The sequence below is a fragment of the Thermobia domestica genome, chromosome 14, assembly GCF_964235325.1.
Source record: "Thermobia domestica chromosome 14, izTheDome1.hap1.1, whole genome shotgun sequence".
Lineage (NCBI taxonomy): Eukaryota > Metazoa > Arthropoda > Insecta > Zygentoma > Lepismatidae > Thermobia > Thermobia domestica.
This window is the reverse complement of record NC_137467.1, coordinates 202584981-202608534: the sequence shown is the minus strand read 5'-3', so window position 1 is coordinate 202608534 and position 23554 is coordinate 202584981. Positions and strand designations below refer to the sequence as shown.

Sequence of the window (23554 nt, the reverse complement as noted above, 5' to 3'; positions counted from 1 at the left end):
CTGCTTTAGAAACTGATTTTTGAGGTTATTCCAAGTGAGCGTCGCGAGAGCTGTTCTATGAGTTTGAAACCAATGAGAAGGAGGGCCCGCTAAGCAATGTTCAAAAATTGATTTTTTCTTTGCTTCATTCCACCCATTAATGGCTGCGAGTTTATCAAATTTTGAAAGAAATAATTTTGCGTTTACCCCGGAAGCCGCGGAAAGAATGTCAGGAATACTAGTAGGGGAGAGAGGGGCCCTAGCCATCATGAATCAAATAAAATGCTCACAAAAGAAAGAAAAAAATGGTTTTGAGAGTCAAAAAACTGCAGAAAAAGTAAAAAAAAAAAATAAAACAGCATCAGATATAGCCAATCTAGAGCAAAAGAAAACTCATTGCCATCAAAACATGTCTGAATAAAATTTGTCATTCATCATTTGCATCCCCGCCGGGGAGCCATAACACATTTAAATATAAAAAATAAATAAATATAAAATTGGTTTTTAACGTTGTAATGGGTAAAGTGTATTAGTATACCACAATAATGGAATGGGTAGTATAGTGGGATTATAGTGTATTGCTTGTTACATGGAGATTATTACCTAAATGATTTATGACATTTTATTTAGATGTGACAGATAGTAAAATAAAAGAATTGAATAAAAATAAGAAGAAGAATGTATAATGTAATTAATTAATATTTAGAATAAAAGAAATAATTATATATAGCTATAAGCTAAATGCACAAATATATTACGGTATTAAAGAAAGAAGCATATAATAACTACAAAAACATGTGAATTGTTAATAGATAATTTTGACTTGCTATATTATACCATACATTAGTTATAATTTTTTTTTTTTGAGTTTATATTTAATGTTTTGACGACAGCTACTTAGAGACTTTATGTTGAAGCTTTGAATGGAACGAAGTGAATTTGAAATGGTGGAATTTGAATGAATGATTTTAAAAAGAATGTTTTTTTTGGTTTATAAAATTTGTTTTTTTATATTTGTAAATGTTTTTGTTTGTTACAACTAGTTGGCACTATATTTTTTGAATTTTAGACCAGTTAAAAAATAGTTTTTTAATAAATGTTATTGTTATGTATATAAATATAAAGGTTATTTTTGTTTTTTTGTTTAGTTTTGGAAAATACGTGTATTTGTTTACCAGAATATTATTAGATATTGTGTTTTTAACTTTTTTTGCAAATAATTGTGAGAACACCGATGCACCTATTGAGGTTAGCTAGGTGTTACGCTATAGTTTGTTATGGGAAAGTTTATTTTCCAGTTTATACAACCTTGGCCTCAGGTTATTTTTATTTTTGGATGTTTTGACTATTTGCACTGAAAAATATTATTTTAATTGTCCATTTTGTTTTATATTAATAAAAAAAACTTTATGCACTATTAAGTAATAATTCACTTATTATATAACATTAGTGATGAGTATTTTTTTAATTCCTTCTTACGTTAGCTTTATAGAACTGGTTTGACTAAATATTGTTTTTTGGGATGTTTTTATGGTACTTGAGTGGGGGGTTGGGGAAGCGGTAGCCCCCATTTAGATATCAATATTGATAGCCACCACTTCACCTGGATTGATTAGGTATAGTGTTTAGTAACATTTTGGCCCTTGTACTTATAGGATAATTCTTAACATGTACATTACTTTGACTCGGACACTAACTATTACCGATTCATCTAATCCAGTTCCGGGAGCAGTTTAGGAATGATTCGTAAACTGCTCCGGTAACAGGATCAGATGAATCGGTTGGAGTCACTGTTTGACTGAAAGTAAAGATTTGCCTAAAAATCTATTGTTAGTGATTCCTACATGTATAAGTTGCAAGCCCACTCCCCCACCCAAAAATCTTTTGAGTCTTTTTGAATCAAGCCTCTGTCAAACTACTTTTCTGGATACGCAACTGTTCATAATTTATTTTCTAACAACAAATTCATTTTGGCGTCTACGTAAATAGGAAATTTACCTAAATTTAAAACACAGTAGGCTCCAGTGATAATAATTTCCTATTTAAGTGTTATCTTGGACCGGTGCAAAGTAACCGCGAGTAGAGGCTGAAACGCCTTCTCCCAGTTTTACGTTTTTTATGACTTTAAAACGTTACACATTTCAATTTCAACTACTACCTCAAAGTCCCTCTATACATGGTAGTATTCTACGAAACTAACTTAACTTTGATGCAAATTCTTATCGATGATATCTTTCAAATTTTATCAGCCTTTACAGTGACTGCTTTCAATACCTCTACAAGAACAAATTTTCTCGGTAATTGGAACTGAATTTAACCGCCAACTTTATAGCCAAAATACAGTTACATGTTCTATCTTACGGTGGCAGGTGAAACTTCCTCTATACTGCTCATGGTTTTCCCGACAGAAAACTGCCAAACTCTTTTAAAAGTTTGTGAAAAGTAACGCCCGATGTGCAATGTAACCCCATCTTATGGTAGTTCAAAGTAGTTTTATGCAAGACATCATAGTTTTTAATAAACAGTAGATTATATATCATTATTTGGTTAACCTTAACTGGGGAAGAGGAAGTGCTAAGAAGATGTTATTAATTTACTTTTCTCTCTGTCATCACGTTAGGAGTATAAAGCTCGATTCATATACTAATTTATAACAGCAAGTTGATATACACTTATAAGTAACATTATGAAGAAGGGCTATACATGTGAAAGACCCCAAAGTGTTAGGAGGAGTAGAGATGAGAAAATGATCAAATGGGGCTGCTATCAGTATCGAATCCATAGTCTTCTGGCGCAGTAGGTTTGGCTCATTGGTATTTATTTTGCTTAATTTTTATAATAATTATTATTATAATTATGATAAGGAATTGCAAATGTACCGGGAATAGACATGGAAATCGCAAGAATGTGTTTTATTAATTTATTCTCATCGCTTTCTTATTTCAAAATTCTTTGTATATGGATTTTTTCCTGAAGCTAGTGTTATTTCGCCTGGCATCTGGTAAAATACAAGTTTGTACAGTATTAAATAAGAATTTTTACCTAATACTGCGCAAAAATTCGTATTGTGTATCATTTGTTTAATATAGCATACAAAAGATATAACCGAAAAATATATATTAATAATCATAACCTATTGAGTAATCGAGAACAATACATAATGATTCCAATGATGTATAAAAATATTTATAACAATTTTTAAAACATTCACCACTCGAAATCGAAAATGATATCAATAATCACTACAGTTTGGAAACACGTCCCAAATAAATAAAAAAATAAATTGTTTGATTCATATCTAGGCCCATTCATTCTGTAAGATCCTCGAAAATTTTGGAGGAGATAAGGATTGGAAATATTTTCCTAACTTGTTTCGGATTTTACCGTTTACTTGCAGCTATTCTACAACCACCTTTACGGGAAAAATATTTATTTATTTTCATTTTTAGTAGTTAAGTTTAACAAATTAGGAGTTTGTTCTTTGTACAATTTAGAAATTTGTAAGAATATCCCTAGCTGGAAACTATAAAGAAAGTTTCAATTCGTTCTATTTCAATCCCTTTTCAATTCAAATTTTTGTTTGCGCTCCTCTGAGCTGTGATCGTGTTTTTCCTGCCGGTGTTGAAATTCTGTAAACCTAAATATTCATTTGCATTCACCCCAGCTTTACCACGGTAGGTCACGATCACTTTCGCACTTATATCTTATTGAAACCGAAGTTGTTCACGCAGATCAATAAAACGTAAGTACTGTAAAATAAAATATGTATAAACGGTGGATTTTGACAAAAGTATCAACGGACGAGAATTACTATACAATATAAATCACAAGACCTATGTAAAAGTATAATATTCCTAGATACGAAATATACAATTAAAATGACACAGAAAATTACAAGCAATCAAGAAACTATTATTCACGTTCTTTGATTATTTTAACCTTTCCTCTCCTAATTCTGTTTGAGTACGTTCAACGAAGTGGTGGCTTTTAAATATATTAACGAATCAATGTTTTAACTCCTCAAAGTTAATCTTCGACTGGTCAGGTGATATCACTCGGGCCCTGGGGTAGAATTCACTAGATAACAGGTTCACAGAAGGTTCATTGGGTGGAGGCTAGGATAAGTTTGGAACTACGGAGGTTAATTTCGCTGGTAGTAGAAAGTGATAGTCTTAATTGATGATGGTAGTTCCTGTTACTTGACGATTCGAACTCAAACGCTTCCTTCTATTACTTTTGTGAAATAACGCACCCCACTCGCCTTGGTGGGTGCTCTGCAAAGTGCCAAATAGGCACACGTACCACACACACACACTGAGCGTTCTAGTTAGCAAACCAAAGCTTGTATATGGCCAGCCGGAAAAAAACCGATGTTCACTCCTAGCGTCGGGATCAGAATTATTATCCAATAAGCTTTTAGTTATAAATTTTCGTAGGTGGAAAGTGATGAATGTCCCGAAAATCAGACTCAAAGGAACATTCACTAAGTACGTTATTATCACGTGAACAGTCCTTGTTCCTCGGCCATATATGGCCGTAAAAATTGAAGTGAGGCCTTCCAACACTAATGTACGAATACCAAACCGATGAAGAAAGCGTCAGAGTTGCACCCTTTAGGACGGTAATAGAGCCTATCGCAGAAGTATGTATTTGACATCCTGGTATTCCTAGTAGAAAAGGTATGTAACTCGTGAGTATTTTGTTTAATGAAGAAGGAAGTTTTAATATCCGTACCTACAAACAATGAAATTAATTTTGATCGTAGCATTAAACATGTTTCAAACTTGGTGATCAGAACGGCTCCTACTCTGCGGATGATATAATTTCAGATCGTTTCATTTATTTTACGCGAGTGAAATGAATTGAGATCTTATTTGAGAATATAAAGGAATGTAAGAATATCTCAGGTACAAACAATGAAAAATTTCCCAACCATTCTATTTGAAACATCTTTCGAACTTCAACAGCTATTGCCAGTTATTTTGCTTCTAACTGCAGTGAATGTAATTTGATATCACATCTTTCTTATTAGGTGAGTGAAATAAATTTTGTCACTCTGCTTTTAGATTTTAGACAGTAGTGAGAATGGCCATAGATACAAGTCCCGCAGGATTTTGTATTTTTTATTTAAGAAAAGCTTTGGAATATAAGATTAAGAATAGATTTATCAATACAAAATAACTATGCAAAGTATCTTTTTTTACAAAATAGAATCTTAATATCTTTAAAAAAATGTGCCCGACGTCGGTTTCTTCTTTTTGGGTTTTCTTTAAAGGGGGTGGTCATTATGACTACAAATCGATTTCTAAGTAACGTTAGTTTCAATTTTTTGTTATGGGGCAGCAGCATTTTATCAGATAATATTCTCGTTGTACCTTGAAAAAGGGTATTTTATAAATGATTTTCGTTCTTCTATATGCTGACATCATCACTATTATTTAAATTCATTTCAAAGCGATCTTAACTCAAATTTCATTATGTTAATAAGATGTACTCATAAAATGCCAGCAAAGCGTTATTTATAAATTAGCCCTGTACAGTCCAGATTAGGAATGTTATCGTAAATACGATATTAAGTACATCCCGCCTTACGAATAAAATTTTTTAGTAGCATAGAAAACTACACGGTCTAAGCTGTATTTCATTCTTGAATGCTGGTTTCCATTAGGAAAGCAGGATGATGGCTATAAATCCAAGGGTTTATGAGAGAAAGATATAAAGTGGTGGGGTATTATTACAATTTCAAAGTCCGAAATTGCGTCCTAAATAAATTTCCTGTTTAAAATTTCCAATGCTGTCCTTCCTCTGCTTTCCACATCCATCTTTCATGTGCAAAAGCTGTAAGGAAATCATAAAACATGACATCTATGTGAACGTACCAGATTGTAGAGTGATATTGATGGTTCCTTAGACGGGCGTCAGTGGCGGTGGGCACACACTTTGGAAAGTAACTTTCTAAATTGGAGGAAATAATCAAATAAATAAACAGTAATCCTTTTTTCATTCTCTAAAAATTTTAAAGGTTAAATTCGGTATTTCTTATTTCTCATCTCTTCCGGGGTTTAGTCCGAGTTCGGGTGAAGTTCACGCTTTTTCTGCGCTAAATTTTTAATTTTCCATCTGTGCCGGTTACGCTTGTAAGCTGTAATTTAGCACGTTCCGTGTACTTTTCCAGTTAGTTTCTTTAATTTGCGGAACTTTTCTCCTTTTTACACCGCATTTACTAAATTTCCACGTAATGACATGCCTTTGTTTACGACGATTGGATTTACGCTGCATTGCGATACCAGTCATAAATTGCTTTTTATGTTTGCGCTTAGTAGTACTATATCTGCCATGTAGTTTACTATACAATATTCGTACGTGTTTTCACTTAAGCTTTTTAGTACTCTTCGGAGTCGATGTATACTTTTTCCGCAGGTTTGAGTCGAAATAAGCTCGCCTAAAGCTCGACTTTAATTTGCATGTAGTTCGTCTTTGACCGAGTTTAGTTCGTTCCGAGTTACGCTTACCAAAGCACTTTTCTTTTATTCTCTACTTATTTCCTATTGCACGCCTAATGCGTGGTTGTGCGCGCGGTACGTGGAGGTCGACGAACATTGTTATCATCACGAGCAATCAACTGTTCTACATTTTTAGTAGACCTACACTTGAATTTTCGCTCTTTACGCAATAGTGAAGTACTAGCTTGAAAATTCACACATTTCGGCAACTGAAAAGTAATAAAAGTTGCATGTGATGTACTGATATTATGAATACGTCTGCTCATTTTAATTCTACTGATTATGCTCCTCGAAATCTAGTTTACGTTAACTAATGTATTACGAAAACTCAACTGTGTATCATTGGATATTTTATTTCTCTTCTTGACCTTGGTGTTACATTTCGTCTCTATAACGGAAATATACTTTTGACTTCGTGTGCTTTATTGGAAGTATTACTTTTACGCTTGTTTACGGTAAACATTTCCGAACGATTGATATGTACGAGACGTTCATTACGTAAAACACAATTCGCTTGGCGGGCCTACAGTCTAAACTGTGAATTTAAAGTCGTTTCCTTCTTCAATACTCAAACCTGATAAAGTCGGAATGAATTTGCAGCAATAAAATGCAACTCACGTTAGACATGCACGGTTACAAAAACAAATTTGAATTTGTTAAGTCGCGCAAAACCATTTGCCTGCGACACAAAACCGACAACATTGTAACTTCGTTATCAAACGAAACCAACAATTGAACTCTCAAGCCTTCCCTGACTTCTTCGAGAGGGCGGATACGCGCAACCTCAACGCTAGCGCGTATCATGTGTGAAATATTGGCATCCCTTGCCGGCAAAACAATTACATTAGAAGCATAATTGTCTACAGGTACACATAACGATTCTTCCTTTCTCACTATCTCTACACTGCACATTTTCTTTTCCTGACTGTAATAGACTTTCTTGTTTATTTGGCACATATCTTCCACAAAGTGGGCCGGCTCGAATTCAAGAGTATTTATGGTTTCTTTTCCGCCTTGCACTTCCTTGCACCGTTGTATTCTGTTTGCTTGCCTACACTCAACCTGTGCCCTTCGCGTGTATTCATAGAACCCAGTGAGACCTTTTTTTCATTCCACTATACGATTTTTAAACTCGGCAGTGACTGAATATGATTGGCCGCGTTAACTAATTCAGAGCGTACCTCAGTTAAGAAGTTATTGGTTACTTTGATATTATTACGTATACTGTCTCCTTTTTGCATTCAATTCGCTCTTTCCTACGCTCCCAAATCGCTTCTGGTATAGACTGTTGAAATTTACCTACTGTTTCTGCTTTTTTTTGTCCTACACGTCCAATATTCATTTCCATTTTCTGAGCAATGGTTTCTAATTGTTTCCCTAATTCGTCTGTCAACATTGCTTGAAATTGTTCTAAAACACTAGCCTCCATATTGTTATGAATTACGAGCAACTAATTCAAAGTACAGAAATATAAATGTCTAAGTTTAATATGAAAATAAGAAACGTGTAGTTAGAAAACGAAACACTAAGAATTTTGATATTACGACCATTAACAACCAATCCTTCTTTTATTCACAACTCAGGTTTCACTTTGCGAAGTGCTTCAATATAAAATTAACACAGATATAAACTAGTACCATATACAAAACATTTTCTCTTATTCATAAATGCATGTGAAGGTGCATAGTGTAAAACATGTATGTGTGTGTGTGTGTGTACTCAATCAGATGTTTGCTATCCACTCACATCTATGTAGAATTAAAAATCAACAAGAATTTTTTTTTGAGCTACATTAATCTCTTTGTCGCTCTCCAAATCAAAACTATTTACTTAACTTACATGAAAAATCTACATCACTTACTTTTTGTTTTTATCTATCCCTGTTCTTTATTTTTAATTAATAGTGGTCACGCATGAGCTGATGAAAATTGACTGTGGACACTAGGCTAATCAGATTCAAAACTCAACACGTTATCTGTATAACTAATGGTATTGTAAAAGCAATTGTAGGAAGATTATTATAATTTAATCCGGAAAACGGTCGCCATTTGGTTGAAATCGTGTTTTTTGGTAGTTGTTAAAAACCTTTTAAATGTAATGTACAGATGTAACTACGTTGCTGCATATCAATATACGTAAATTTTACTATCTCAAGGTATCAGACTATATAAAATCGTAACTAGAAATTGGTATACTTAATGAAATCACGTATCGTGCAAAATTTTATAAGATGTTATATCGTCCCTTTGTTTTTTTGTAATCATAGTAACAGTTTGTTGTAGCTGCAAATGCAAAATGTTCTTCCGATTTTAAAATTTTCTGGCACGAAACGTAACGTATATAAATAATATTAGTGACAACGGGTCTCTATTTTCATTTATAATAATGAAATGTTTATTCCATATAGCACAATATAAGTATTTTTGTATGTACCTGAGTTAACTCTGATATCGTATTTATCGTGACGGACATAAGTCTTTGACCAGGTAATGGCGACTGTTTTGGAACAAATGCAGAGTATGATAATTAAATCTGTCATATATGTGTACTAAACGCAATGTTAACTTGAGAGCCGAATCACAAGCGCATTAGTACATGTTGGCGCGCGAACCTTTTCGCAGGGAAGCCTTTGTATGTGTGTGTGTGTTTGTGTGTGTTTTGGTTGGGTTCTCATTCGCCAGGGTTTCAACTGGCGCTGCTCTGGGTCTCAGCTGATATGCGCGGAGCGGTGATTACTCGTTCTTTTCCTGCCGCTACGAAAAATGTTTCTTAGTTTATTTGTTTTTAATAATTCATGAAAACAAGACAATAGTAATAAATGTTGGAAATTCGCACGTGATGTATTTGCAATCCTCACAATTAAAACTCGAGAGCATAAAAACTATTTTGATTATTAATTTCAATTGATTAAGGTAAGAAAGGATAAGAAATGAAGTTACTCTCATATATCTACCTGGAAAGGGTCAATCATAAACAGAAACACACAAGCAGCCACCCTCCCACATAATAAATTAAAAATACGATATTTTTTTCTTCCTCAAAGCACAGCAACTCTACGTTAGCAATGAGTAAACCAGCTGCGAACCGGCAACAATCATATCAACAATTTCTTCAATAGTTTTGTCTGCATATTTTTCTCATAGTCGAGAGTACACATTATTGACAATTTACATTGATTGACTTTAAAGAGGTTTCCCTTCCTCGTGTTTGCGATAATACTGAGAAGATAATTCGGATTGATTCATGATTTCAATTTCGCGCTTAACACTCTCCATGGTTTCAGTTTCACTACACCCACGTACCCACACTAACACACGCGCAAAGACGATATTTGGCAGAGCAGTGTTACTCTGCACAAAAATTGCAGAAGTTACATGTGAGTCCCGTTATTTCTTTTGTTTCATTTATCAGCAGGCATAGAAGTTTCTTACGGGGTAGCAACTCTATTTAATTTATATATCATATAAAAATATTAAGCCATTTCCTATTCATTGTGGACGATTTCTAACTTTGATCTATTAACTAATTTTACTGGTCTTCTGTTTTTGATATAAGATTTTTCAAGTTTATAATCTTGCAACACTTGCAAGAGACTCGCATCTTAGCTACCGGCTTTTCACTCTTTTCTTTCCTTCTCTCTTTCCGATTCTGAGTCGTGACGTCATTTTCATAACCCGTTATTAATAAATCTAGTACCTTTTATTTTAAATATTGTTTCTGTATTAATATTTTTATATACTTGAAGTCAATTAGCTCTTCGAATTGGTCTCCTAAGTAATGTTTTACGTATGTAACGTGAAGAACTATGTAACATGCGCGGAGTCGCCCGAATTGAAGTTGCGTATCTCGGCTATCAGGATAAGGTCGCGGCGAGTTTAGATTCGTATGCAGAAGATAAATACTTCTGGGTCATGATCGCAGTGGGCCATGGTGAGTGGTGGGTCGTAGTGGGTCATGGTGGAGGTGGGTCGCAGTGGGTCGCGTGCTGTTGACTAACGATCGACTGACCCACCGACTCAATGACTGACTCCAATTGTGGCACTTTTTAGAATATCCGTACAGATTTTGGAAAGTACCAGACGATATGAAATGGTTGCATTTTAGGTTAAGGTATTTCTAGTGTGCTGTTTCATTGCTGAATGCAATTACGATTGGCCATGACTTTTTCTACATATTGTTTTGTGAGAAAACGTTAATGAGCAATAGAGTATACAACTGTTTTTCGATTCGGATTGGTTTGGGTTAACAGCTTGAAAATAAAATCGCTTATTGTCCAACGATTATACCTGTTAGGTTAAGAAAGACTATGATTGAAGCAAGTGAATTATGATGGACGAATTGGTGGAATGAGGAATTGGAATTGTCCCGAGAAAACCCACGAGCACTATGTTGTCCGTCTCAGCCTTAATTGTCTTGAGAACGAATCAGGCACTCCACCCATCACATTGTTTAGTAGGCGGGGTCTCACTTTCGATTCCCGATGGGAAAGCCTTTGAAATATAAAATGCCCTCGATGAATCTTTGTTTGTGTCCCTGTCGTTGTAGGTTATTTAAATTATCTGTAAAACGAGAATAACCAAATTTAATAGAGATAATTTACAGATATATTTTCCGTCTTTTTAAAATTTAATCTTGAATTCTCTGGACTTCACTATTTTTTCATGACCAAAATCAGTGATTCATGGTTAATAAAATATTGGAATCGTAAACGTTTGCAATTTCCTATATAGACGAGCGATTCTTGACTCTTACTTAAAAGAGCGGTCTTAGGGCAGTGGCTTGAACATTCGCTTCGTGTGTTAGTGGTCCGCGGTTCGATTCTCCGAGGATATTCAGAAAAAATTATAATTTAGAATTCTCTTATTTCTGGTGTATAATAAAATGAAGAAATGTCAATTTCTCTCGTTCTTAGAAGTTAGAGTTGAAACGACTTCCTTCAAAAAGTAATTCCATGACTTCACAGTCTACAATCTCGATTACTACTGTCTGGAAACTTCGCTTGTTTCGCAAACAATTCATGAATAAATAGATAACAAATAATAATAGATAATAAATAAATAATATAGATAACAAATTCCGTGTGAGGACACATTGTATTAAAGCCTGAAAAATCGCCCGTAGCGTAAGCCAGAAGTTACAAAATAATCGGGATTGGAGAGAACTGTCAGGACCCACAGCACATACCTTCTCCATACGTTCCTACAACTAGCTAAATGTTATAACGGAAAGTTTCCCTACAACTAGCTAAATGCTATAACGGAAAGTTTCCCTACAACTAGTTAAATGTTATAACGGAACGTTTCGAGGCAAATTTCGTGTAGAAAGTAGGGATTCTGAACTCACAAGAGCCGTAAGAAAATTTGTTTTTAAGTAATGGTATTGGCGGCTAAGCTACAGAAGACGTCGATGATGAGAATGAGAGAAAAATTGGAAGTGGGAGGAGGTACAACACGGAGAAAGCCTATGAACACATTGTTTTTGAGCACAATGCCCACTAGGTGGGACAGGGTGGAACAGGTTGTATTATTAAATTAACAACACTTCAGTAATAATAATAATAATAATGATATTAAAAGTTTTTAAGTTGCCCTAAAATTTGTCAAAACTTACTAAAACGTAGGTTTTTCGTGGAAGGGGTTTCGACCTTCCATAGACACCTCTACAGCTACTCAAATTTAAACGAAAGCTTTCCGCTAATATTTCGTGTAGAAAATATTCTACTGTACGTTTTCAGGAAATTAATTGTAATAAAAAGAACTGAATATAATTGAACACTAAAGCTTGTAATAAACTAACTTGTGGAGTTTGCAGATTTAATTATAAAAGCTTTGCTACAAAAATATACACACAGACCATAATTCAGTGAGCTCTGAAATACAACGTAACAAAATAATATATAAGCTTGAGCCTACATAGCAATTGTTGTTTAAAGAAGCACAATTTCGAGAATCGAGATAATACGAGAAATGTTTACGATACTTTTCGTCTCGTCTCGGTTCTCATCTGCAAAGCATGACAATAGTGTGAATTAACCTTGTCCCGTCTAGCATTAAAATGTTAAGTCACATCCCGATTTTGTTTTGTTTGTTTTAGAATCGAGCTGAGAAAATCGTCTTTTCATGGGCAACATTACACTAAACCGAAATCTTTTTTTTTTGCCTAATATCACGTTTCTGCTTGTAACGATATGACCTGGGCGATAATAAGTTTTTAATTCTTCGAGTTAATTGTTATTATTACCAGTATTATTCCTGAAAATTAGACAGTTCAAGTGTGAAACAAACGAGTATTCAAATATTTGAATGTAATAAAGCGTGTGTTTTCTCCGATCAATCGCCATCAAAATTCCTAAAGCAAAAAAAAAAAAAAAAAAAAAATTGCTCGACGTGTATTCGATCAAAGAACCTCCAGATTACTGGCAACCGCCTAGATCACTGAACCACAATCAATACGCTGTAAATTATTCGTCTTCTGGTTACTTCAAGTTTCTCTGCCTCAGCGTGGAATGTTGTATGTTATATTTTTTTCTTCGTTTCAAAAAGCCTTTCATGTTCCTTTTGTGATATAAGTGAATGATCTTCGGTACACATTATATTAATAAGTTGACTTGCTCTTAAACCACGATGTATATGGTGGTTCAATTTGATATAGTGAAACAAACTGCAGCCTCCTATTTTGGGAATAGAGAGATATGGAGACTTCTCTGTGGTACTCTATTTCATATTTCTACAATATTTTATGTAATGAAACAAATTAAGCATAATCTTATCATGAAATAGAGCGAATGATGATATTTTTTGTGCTACTTAATCATTGTCTCCATTCACATTTCCTTGTTGAATTTGTTACAGGCGCAATAACGTATTAGCTTTCCATGGGGAAGAGGATACGCTTATTACATTAAAGGAAGCAATTTCTCATTCAGATGTGGAATCACATATTTCGATGCAGTTTGGCAAAGGATTTCATAGATCACGTTTGTCAAGACATGTGCTGCCAGAGGAAAGTGAAACGCGTCATACGTACCAAAAGAGTGATAAACGCTTTAGTCGAAGTTCAACTTTGTCAAGCGGTAAGTTAGTGCATATAGGTGAAAAATCCCACATCTGCGGAGTATGTGGAAAGGAATTTAGTGTACTTTCAAGATTGTCTACGCACATGTTAATTCATACAGGAGAAAAACCTCACATTTGCCGCGAGTGTGGTAAGGCATTTACTCAACGCTCAACTTTGGCTACACACATTTTAATCCACTCAGGAGAGAAACCTCACAGTTGCCAAGAGTGTGGTAAGGCATTTAATAGACGTTCAACTTTGGCTACACATATGTTAATTCACACAGGAGAAAAAGGTTACACATGCCAAGAGTGTGGTAAGGCATTTAATCAACGTCCAAATTTGGCTACACACATTTTAATCCACTCAGGAGAGAAACCTCACAGTTGCCAAGAGTGTGGTAAGGCATTTAAACGACGTTCAACTTTGGATACACATATGTTAATCCACACAGGAGAAAAAGGTTACACATGCCAAGAGTGTGGTAAGGCATTTAATCTTCGTTCATCTTTGGCTACACACTTCTTAATCCACACAGGAGAGAAACGTCACACGTGCCAAGGGTGTGGTAAGGCATTCAATCATCGTTCATCTTTGGCTACACACATTTTAATTCACTCAGGAGAGAAAGCTCACAGTTGCCAAGAGTGTGGTAAGGCATTTACTCGACGTTCAACTTTGGCTACACATATGTTAATCCACACAGGAGAAAAAGGTTACACATGCCAAGAGTGTGGTAAGGCATTTAATCGTCGTTCATCTTTGGCTGAACACATCGTAATCCACACAGGAGAGAAACGTTACGCGTGCCAAGAGTGTGATAAGGCATTTTATCATCGTTCATCTTTCGCTGCACACATTTTAACCCACTCAGGAGAGAAACTTCGCAGTTGCCAAGAGTGTGGTAAGGCATTTAATCGACGTTCAACTTTGGCTACACACATGTTAATCCATACAGGAGAAAAAGGTTACACATGCTAAGAGTGTGGTAAGGCATTTAATCATCGTTCATCTTTGGCTACACACATCTTAATATACACAGGAGAGAAACCTCACACGTGCCAAGAGTGTGGTCAGGCATTTACTCGACGTTCAACTTTGGCTACACACATTTTAATACACATAGTAGAAAAAAGTTACACATGTCAAGAGTGTGGTATTGAATTTAATCGACGTTCATGGTTGACTATACACATGTTAATCCATACAGGAGAAAATTATCACACATGCCAAGAGTGTGGTCGGAGATTTAATCAACGTTCAAGTTCGACCAGACACATGTTAGTTCACTCAGAAGAGAAACGTCACAAGTGCCAGGAGTGTGGTAAGGGATTTAATCATCGTTTAGCTTTGGCTGCACACAGGAGAAACTTCACACGTGCCCCGAGTGTGGTAAGGTATTTAATCGACGTTCCACTTTGGCTACACATATGTTAATCCATACAGGGTAAAACCGCACATGCTAAGACTTCGTTAAGGCATTTAATCGACGTTAAAGTTTGACTGGACACATCCACACACGAGCAAAATCCAACACGTGCAAAGATCCTGGAATTAAATTTATTTAACGTTGATACGTGTTAAGCCACACAGGACCAAAATCTCACACGTGAATGATGTGGAAAAGGATGTAGTCTACGCTCAAACCTTGCAAGGCATTTTAATCCACAATTGAAAAATCAAAGAGATGCAAAGAGCGTACCATGTTATTTACTCAAGGTTCACATATAGCAAATTAAATGCTAATCTACACAGGACAAAAATCTCACACGCGCGGAGTGTAAAAAGACATTTACTGGTAGTTCACATTTGCCAAATCGCATGTTGAAGCACAGTTTAATAACCAAAGGCAAGCGTAGAGTGCTCAATAGGATTTATCTTCGATTCAGCTTTGGTAAGACACGTAAGTAGGCATAGTATATAGAAAAGAATTTGACGCACTCACAAGTTAAGTAAATTGTTGGAAGGAATGTTAAGTGCACTATAAATACCCTGCTTAAGACGTCTACAATAGAATTCAATGTTAAAGGAATCAGACCACATTAAGCCCTACCTGGCATTTGTAAAGGAATGTGAGTTTTGGAAGACAAGTTGTTAAGTTCGTATTTTGGGGGCAGATGTTACGGGAAATTGGTTCCGCATGTACCCTACGAACGGCGCTTCTGCATTCCCGCCACAGGATTGCTGAATAGTAAAAAGATGGCTGACGCCCAGGAAGATTCGAATGACGATTTCACAAGTGAATGTTTAAAGGTAAAATCTCCGAATATACCCCTTCCTGAGACTTCTTATATGTAAGGGAGTTACGGACATCGATAATGAGGGTGCACCTTCCTCATCAGCTACAAGTGTAGATCCAGCGGAAAAACATGTTCCATGTCTATTCCAACACTATTTATATTACCTGTTTCCAGGACATTCTTTCATGCTCACTCACAGAAACTGTGAACAAATTGAAGATAAAAGCGATCAAAAAATCCAAGTCCTTGTCTCCTCCAAATCGGTTAAACTGATCACACAAACTTTAGGTTAAAATCGTATTAAGGGTGTATGTGTCAAAAATGACTCACTAATAATAGCAAACATGATTGCACTCCAGTTGCTGACGTCTTTGATTTCGAAGCGACATTAATGACACTCTTATCCAAAGTGTTAATGACTTCACTGGAATTCGTGCTGTATGTTCGGAAAGAGGGTGCGTACTAAAAGTTCGTCACACAGTATCTTCTATTCCTTTTCGCTCACAGTCATTTCTGAAGCGCGGGATGATAATGTAAAGGGAATGTGCATGTGGGTTGTTAAAATTGAAGTTCGTACTTATGTTTCGTATTCCTTACCTATTCTTTATTGTGTGCTCAGAAGTTGTTGAGTATACTGACTTACCAACTCTTCACTCGTTTTATAAGAAAAGTTGTTAAATGAGGTTTTAAGTTTTATTCAAAAACCTACTGTTTATGTTATGAGTATCTGGTACTGTAAGACAACGTCACACCTGTCGAAACGAACCAGCATGCATAATTTTAAACCATGGTATCGGTATTTTAATACTTCTATAAAATTTAAAGCGCGATCCTGTAAAATCTAGCAATAGTGAGTTAGCAACTTCTGATTCTAGTGTGTCATTTGATTCACGTTCAAGCTTGGCAAGACAAATTTTAATATACATAAGTGGAAAACTTCACACATACGACGATTGTGGAAAAGTAATTGGTCTATGTTCAAGTTTGGCAGGACATTTTAATACACAGATGAAACTCTCACACATATAAAAACACACAGGTGAAAGGAAGATTTATATGGAGCTCACCTTTTGCAATGCACATGTTAAAACACACAGGAGAAAAAATATAATTAATTACTAAGGAACAAACTAAAGCGTTCCAAGTGTGTAGAAAGGACTTAATTAAAGTATATTTCGCAACAGATATATTAATACAGATGGGGAGGAACTGTTCGTGTCAAGACTATGAAGAATGGTATAATCGAAGTTAAATTTTGAGGAAACATGCTATCTCATACAGGCAAAAGATGGCTGTGCATAATTGTGAAAAGCGTTTACATGAAGTCCATATTTTGTTAGTGGAAAGACATTGTAAAATGTGTGAAACTAGTTACTGAAAATTCATGTTTGTACATAAAAAGTTATATTCAAGTTATACACGTGATAAAATATACAAATGCTAAACATCTTAGTTGTCAAAAGTGCGATTTAATTCGTTCAATATCTCCTATAAATCTCACGTACTGCCAATTCACGTTTCCGCTGGCGACAACGGCAATTCGGCCGTGATTGATTATTCACATTTTTCAGCATTGTGCATGATGCAAATTGTATGTTTTGAAGCATTTAGGTTTAGTAAAGACAAATCATTGGTGACCAAAACTATATGTTTAAATTAAATTACAACACTGCTAAATATGAGTGAACACACTGACCAAACACAAAAAACAGCATCTAACCTAATCAACATCCATGTCACTGAGCTTGTTGTGATAATGCTGATATTTATTGCAGGAAGCAGTAATGATTGAGTGCTTTTCGGATATGTTTTTCCACAATATGTAGACTCAAGGCAGGTTCAAAGTTAATCAACATCCACGTCACTGTCCTCTTTCTGAGTTTGCTGGCATGTATTACAAGTAGTGGTAATTGTTGACTGCTTTTTGAACATTTTTTTTCCACAATCATTACATTCAAGGCGAGTTCTGTTGTTTTCCCTTTACCTGCAGATGTAGCAAGTATCTCTTCAGATTGGTTAGACTGGTTCATCATCTGTAGTTTGTTTTCTGTATTGTGCCGAGTACACTAGCATTTTTTTTTTTTTTTTTTTTTTTTTGCAAAGTTGATATTTTAGGAGGAGCTTTTAGGTTTTCATTTATTAGTTCTAATGCTAACTCGGACAGATATGGTCTCCTTATATTATTTTTGATGTTAGGGCAGTTAAAAACGAAACAGCGGCTCAAAAATAATAAAACTTTTATTTACATGTTTATGTAAAGGCGAAACAAGAAAAAAAAATCACGTTTTGGCTCCCTCTGTCGGCAGATTGGCCGTCCACACTCCATTACCAACTTTGGGATTGTACTGAACGGGAAGTAATGTCTTTGATAATTTTCTCGCAGAGGATTGATATGTTTCAGAGAAGCGAGATATTGCTTTAATATGACAAATAACTTTCTAATCCACATTTAGATGCGGGAGATAAACGGGCTGTTTTCTAAGAACAGGGAAAACAGGTTTTCCTGAAACATCTATTAAAAATGAGCGATAGTGGAAAAGAAATAATGTATGATGTCGAACGCAGAAAGGTCTAGTTTATTTTGTCCTGGCCAGAGGCTCTCAGGCCGGAGAGAAAATAAGAATAACTCATTCTCTGGAAGAGTAATAGATAAATGAGATATAGTGGACTAGTAAACGCATTGAACAGGGAAGTACGTTGATTATGTAGTTGAGAATTTATTACAAAAGAATTCATTAAAATTTACTATTCTTCCCTCAACTTGTGCACCTGATACATCATTGTATTTTACAAGAGGTATGCTAAAAGTTTTAGACCTCGGTCTGATAAGATACCAAAATTGTTTAGTGTTGTTGATGCTGGTGTCTGATTTTATTGAAATTTCGTCTAGGTATTTGCTGCATCTCAATAGCATTTTATTTATTAAGTCCTATATCAGAAATTCTTTTAAGATATGTATTCATTTGGAAATGCACACCACAGTTCACAAAGCTTTTTTTTTTTATTTCGTAATGTGTGGCGACTCTGTTCGCCGCGCCTTGTTTTAAATTTCATTGTTTTTCCTTTTTGAAAAGTACAAAATATTTATTGTTGCATTAAAAACATGAGCGAATGAATCCAGTGCCTCGTCTACTGTTGCATCTAGTGAAAGTGTCCACTTTAACGCCTGTTGTATTTTACAAATTTTGCTCAAAGCGGCTTTCCTTCAGTCAGGTACAAACTTTCTTTTTGAGTTGCATTGCTGGCTTCTGGGGTTCGGAGTACGATAGGGAACGGGGAACTCGCTGTCTGGGAGAAGGAACTCTATATGAGATGACGCATTCTGTCGGAAAAATAGAGATGACATAATCTAAGCTATTATTTTTACGCGTGTTATTAAAACTGTACTACCCCAAATCGAGTGCTTGAGTAGAATATTCGACAAAGGGATGTCATTTGTGTCTGACGTTATCCCATGTTTACTGTAGATCCATATCTAAGCCCAAGTTATAGTCACCAAAATGAGAAACTATGTCACTTTGTAACATCATCTGGAAATGATTTGTGGCACATTTCAAGTAAACTTTGAGGAATGTTCTTATATGGTCTGCAGAAACACCCGACGAAGCTTGTTTTTGGACAGACTTACCTCTGCTCAAATACTTTCACAGTCACGTACGAGATCATTCTGTGCTTTGCTGCTCCATTTATTTTAATACTACAAACAATCCGCCTCTATGGTCTTGCGGTAGTTTTTCTATGTAGAGAATTGGTTGAGAAACGGCATTCCACCGTTCCTTACCGATACTTTCAGACATGTTTCACTCACCACTAAACAGCAATAATTACGGCACAGTCCGTAAAATTGTTTTTAATGCTTTGCATATTTCGGTAGTATAGTTTAAAGGTGGTTTTCTGTTCACTGCACTTTTAAGCACCATTCTTCTGTACATCACCACATTAAACGCAGAATATGGAGCACCTGATTTGGAACATTTCTCTAGCGTGGGATCACGTTTTCCAAGTCACTCTTACTCATTTCTTGCCATCTGTGTTGAACATTGAAAGTATATTAATTGAGTGTTCTGCAGCAATAAATGATAACGATATTTCACTCCATTTCCAACTGGAGATACTATCGAACGCAGACTCAAGCCGTAACCTTACTACTGGGTTCACAATGGAAATGATAAAGCAGAGAGATAGCACAAATATTTTTCCCGAAGCAGGAGCACGAATTTTAACTTTTCTACGGTTTGATGTCATCTTTTTGAAATTTATGGATAGACGATCCTAAGTACATACAAAGATTTATTACTGCCAAACTTAACATACAGATTTACGGTATGGATAGCCGCATCATCCAAAATCTATCAAAAACTTTTGATCCTCTAACCAAAAGTTTTCCACATAGCTTTCCTTGTCCGATTACCTAGTCCCACTCTGGAGCTATACCAACGCATAAATATCCCGATATTACAGTAATGTATCGAAAAACTAAATCTCACCTATATCAACAAACGCTTGCAAACTCATCACCCTTTATTCATGCAATATATAGTACCTCAATTTAGCCCCCACACCAAATCGCTATCAGCGTACCCCTTGTCCTTAACGTTTACACTCTGTCGCTACACTTTAACCTCGTGAGATTCATCGTTCTTAACCCTACAGTGGGAACATTTTGCCTCCTGGACGCAGGAAAACTTTTGCCTGATAAGATGTGAACTAGGATTTAAATTTTTATTACATTTCCAATAGTAAATACAAACACCAGACAGTGGATACGCTATAAGCGAAACTACATTCATTTTTATTGAAGCAATATTTTTCTTGTTATAATTAAGTTCGATACCTATGTGACTATTTTATTGGTTAAAAACCGGCACTGAAAATAAAATATTTATCAACTAGAAAGAAGTAAACCAGGATTTCTCCTGATAGCCGTATATTACACATAGGGAAATTCACGTTTCAATTCTGCAGCAGTCTCCACACATCATTTTTGCGTGACAAACAAATCCACTTAGAACACTTTTGGCAAAATATCTGGTCTTACTGTGATTATACATGTAACATCGTCCTCGTTTTCCTACTTGAGGAGGTACAGGAGCATCTTCTTCTAGAGTCAATCCAGACAATTTTCCCTCCGATTTTCGAAGCTCTATGGGATTTCGTTTATTCAGTGCTCTCTGTTTCAGTTAACTTTTCCCAGTTGCTTTACGTATTTTTGTTTTTGGAATTTAGTCGCTGTGTTCGCTGAATGTATAACATTACCATTGATCGGTTCTACATTTTAGAAGTGATAAAATAACGTCATTGGCCATCATGTAGTGTTTCTGTCTTCGCCATATTCAGTACGTATCTGGTCTACTGTGTCCACCCCACCTTTAATATCATTGTAAAATGTGACGATCTCTTGCTTCCTATTATCTCCGGTATTCTCATCTAATTTGATGTGATTGTTAGGGATGCGCTCGAGTCGAGTCGAGTCGAGATTTAAGCCTGTCTCGACTCGTCTCGAGAAAATGCTGTCTCGACTCGGCAGTCTTTGACTCGACTCGACTCGAATTCGAGTCGAGACAAAATATACGAGTTAAAATATATGCACACATCAGTCAGAACATTATGACTACCTACCAAATCGTCAGTATGTCCATCTTTGGCACGGATAACAACGGTGACGCGTCTTGGTATGAACGCAATGATCCTTTGTTGGTCGCTGGAGAGAGTTGGCACACATGTGCACACACAGGTCACCTAATTCCTGTAGATTCCGGGGAGGGGGCGATGCGCTCTGACGTTACGTTCAATCACATCCCGGATGTGTTCGATTGGGTTCAAATCCGGCGAGTTGAGGGGCCAGCACATACTTGGAAGTCGCCCTGTGTTCCTCCAACCACTCAATCACACTCCTGGCCTTGTGACATGGTGCATTATCTTGTCAAAAATGCCACTACCGTTGGGAAACATGATCGCCATGAAGGGGTGTACGTAGTCTGCAAGCAGTGTGTGATATACCTGTTACCCAGAGCACAATTAATCCGCCGCCAGCTTGTCTCCGTCCTCCAGTACAGGTATCCAGGATCTGTTCCCTTGGAACACTACGAATCGCACCCTTCTATAGTCATGATGAAGAAGGTATCGGGATTCATCAGACAATGCAACGCTCTCCAACTGCGCAAAGGTCCAGTGGCGATGGTCACGTGTTCATTTGAGTCGTAGTTGCTGATGTCGTGGTATTAACATCAGAGCTGTAGCTAATTTTGACGCCTGGGGCGAAATAGAATGCGGCTCCCCCTACACCAAACTTTTCCTTCCTTTTTTCTTTTTGTTTCTTGCGTAAAGAGAAGCAACTTTTTTTTTGTTATACTACCTAGGTATGTTGATTTTTTTTATCAAGCTGCTTGGACAGACCATTGCAACAGCCAAAAGCGATCATTATGTATTTTATTTTTATTTATTTATTTTTTGTAAGTAAGAGCTGTTGTCAAATTTACAGTACAACTATCTGTAACGTTTCATACTATCGATACTATCGATGAAATTTCAATACATTAGAAACTATGTGCTTTTAAAATATTTGAAATAGGTGATAGCATTAATTTTCAGTAATAATTAATTAACTTTTTTAATTTTATTCTGTATGTGATCACACAAATAACATTTTAATTTCGATTCTTTTAATATCAGCAATTAAACTGGTTGAATTTGTTAATGATAGACTTCCTTTTATTACTCTTAAGGGTCGGTGATGTGATATTATTTTTTAAAAAATGTTCATGCCACAACAGAAATGAAGGATGACGATATAAAAGACAATTTTTAAGAAGTATCATGGATATTCGACCAAGTTCCGCGATATCATATGAAAATTCTATTAGGGAATTCAGTCCGAATAAGGAAAGTTATGACAACGGCTTTAGTTTCGTGAATTTTCGAACATCCAAAAACCTTGTCCTGAATCGTACAAAATCCCCACATCGCAGCGTTAATAAATACACATGGACCTCGCCAGATGGAAGAACACACAATCAAATTGATCACGTTTTAGTAGATAGAAGAAGTGTAGCATAATTTATGTTCGCACGTTTAGAGGACCCGACTGTGACACTGATCACTATCTGGTAGCAGCGATAACAAGAGAGACTATTGTTGAATAAAGAGAATATTCAATATCTGAAAACGGAGAGGTTTAGTTTAAAGAAATTAGAGAGAACCAGGCGAGAGGGAAATACCAGATTAAAGTGTAATAGATTCTCCTTTTTCGGAAGGTTTTGAGAGCACTAATGTTGAGGATACTTGAGATAGCATTAAAATTTCACCAGGAGAAAAATTGAGGCACGCGGAAATATGTAGGAACAAACCATGAAACAAACCAAGAATGCATCAAACTAACGGAGAAGGGGAAATAGCAGAAACTACGTTGGCTACAAAATCCGAACGATATAACTACACTAAATTTAGCTGACATCAGATGGGAAACTTCCAAAATGTTCAGAAGAGAGAAACGCGATTTTCAGAAAGCTAATGAACTAGAAGATAATAGTAAAAAAAAATTCGATACATGTTCAAGGGCACCAAGGAATTTAAGGAAGGGTATCAACCTCGCGCGTATATATTAAAGAGAGATGACGAAACAATTCTTACTGATACAGATAGCATCTTGAATAGACGGAAAGATTTCTTTAGTAATTTACTTAACACATAGAAAGAAGCTAATGTTTGTGGGGAAAGGAAAATGCACAACAGAACAATACATTTTAGAGCCTAGCAGAGCAAAAGTAGAAATTGCTA

The 23554-nt window shown here is 35.8% G+C and overlaps 1 protein-coding gene across 1 annotated transcript in view; it reads left to right on the top strand.

The window, feature by feature from the left end:
- Positions 1–16586, top strand: part of LOC145670544 (uncharacterized) — a 33959-nt gene extending 17373 nt beyond the window's left edge. Inside the window, exon 2 of the mRNA XM_081739348.1 lies at positions 13334–16586. Coding sequence (XP_081595474.1) covers positions 13334–14519 — 1186 coding nt within the window. The 3' untranslated portion in view covers positions 14520–16586. The remainder of the gene's footprint in view (positions 1–13333) is intronic.
- The last annotated feature ends 6968 nt before the right edge of the window (positions 16587–23554 follow it).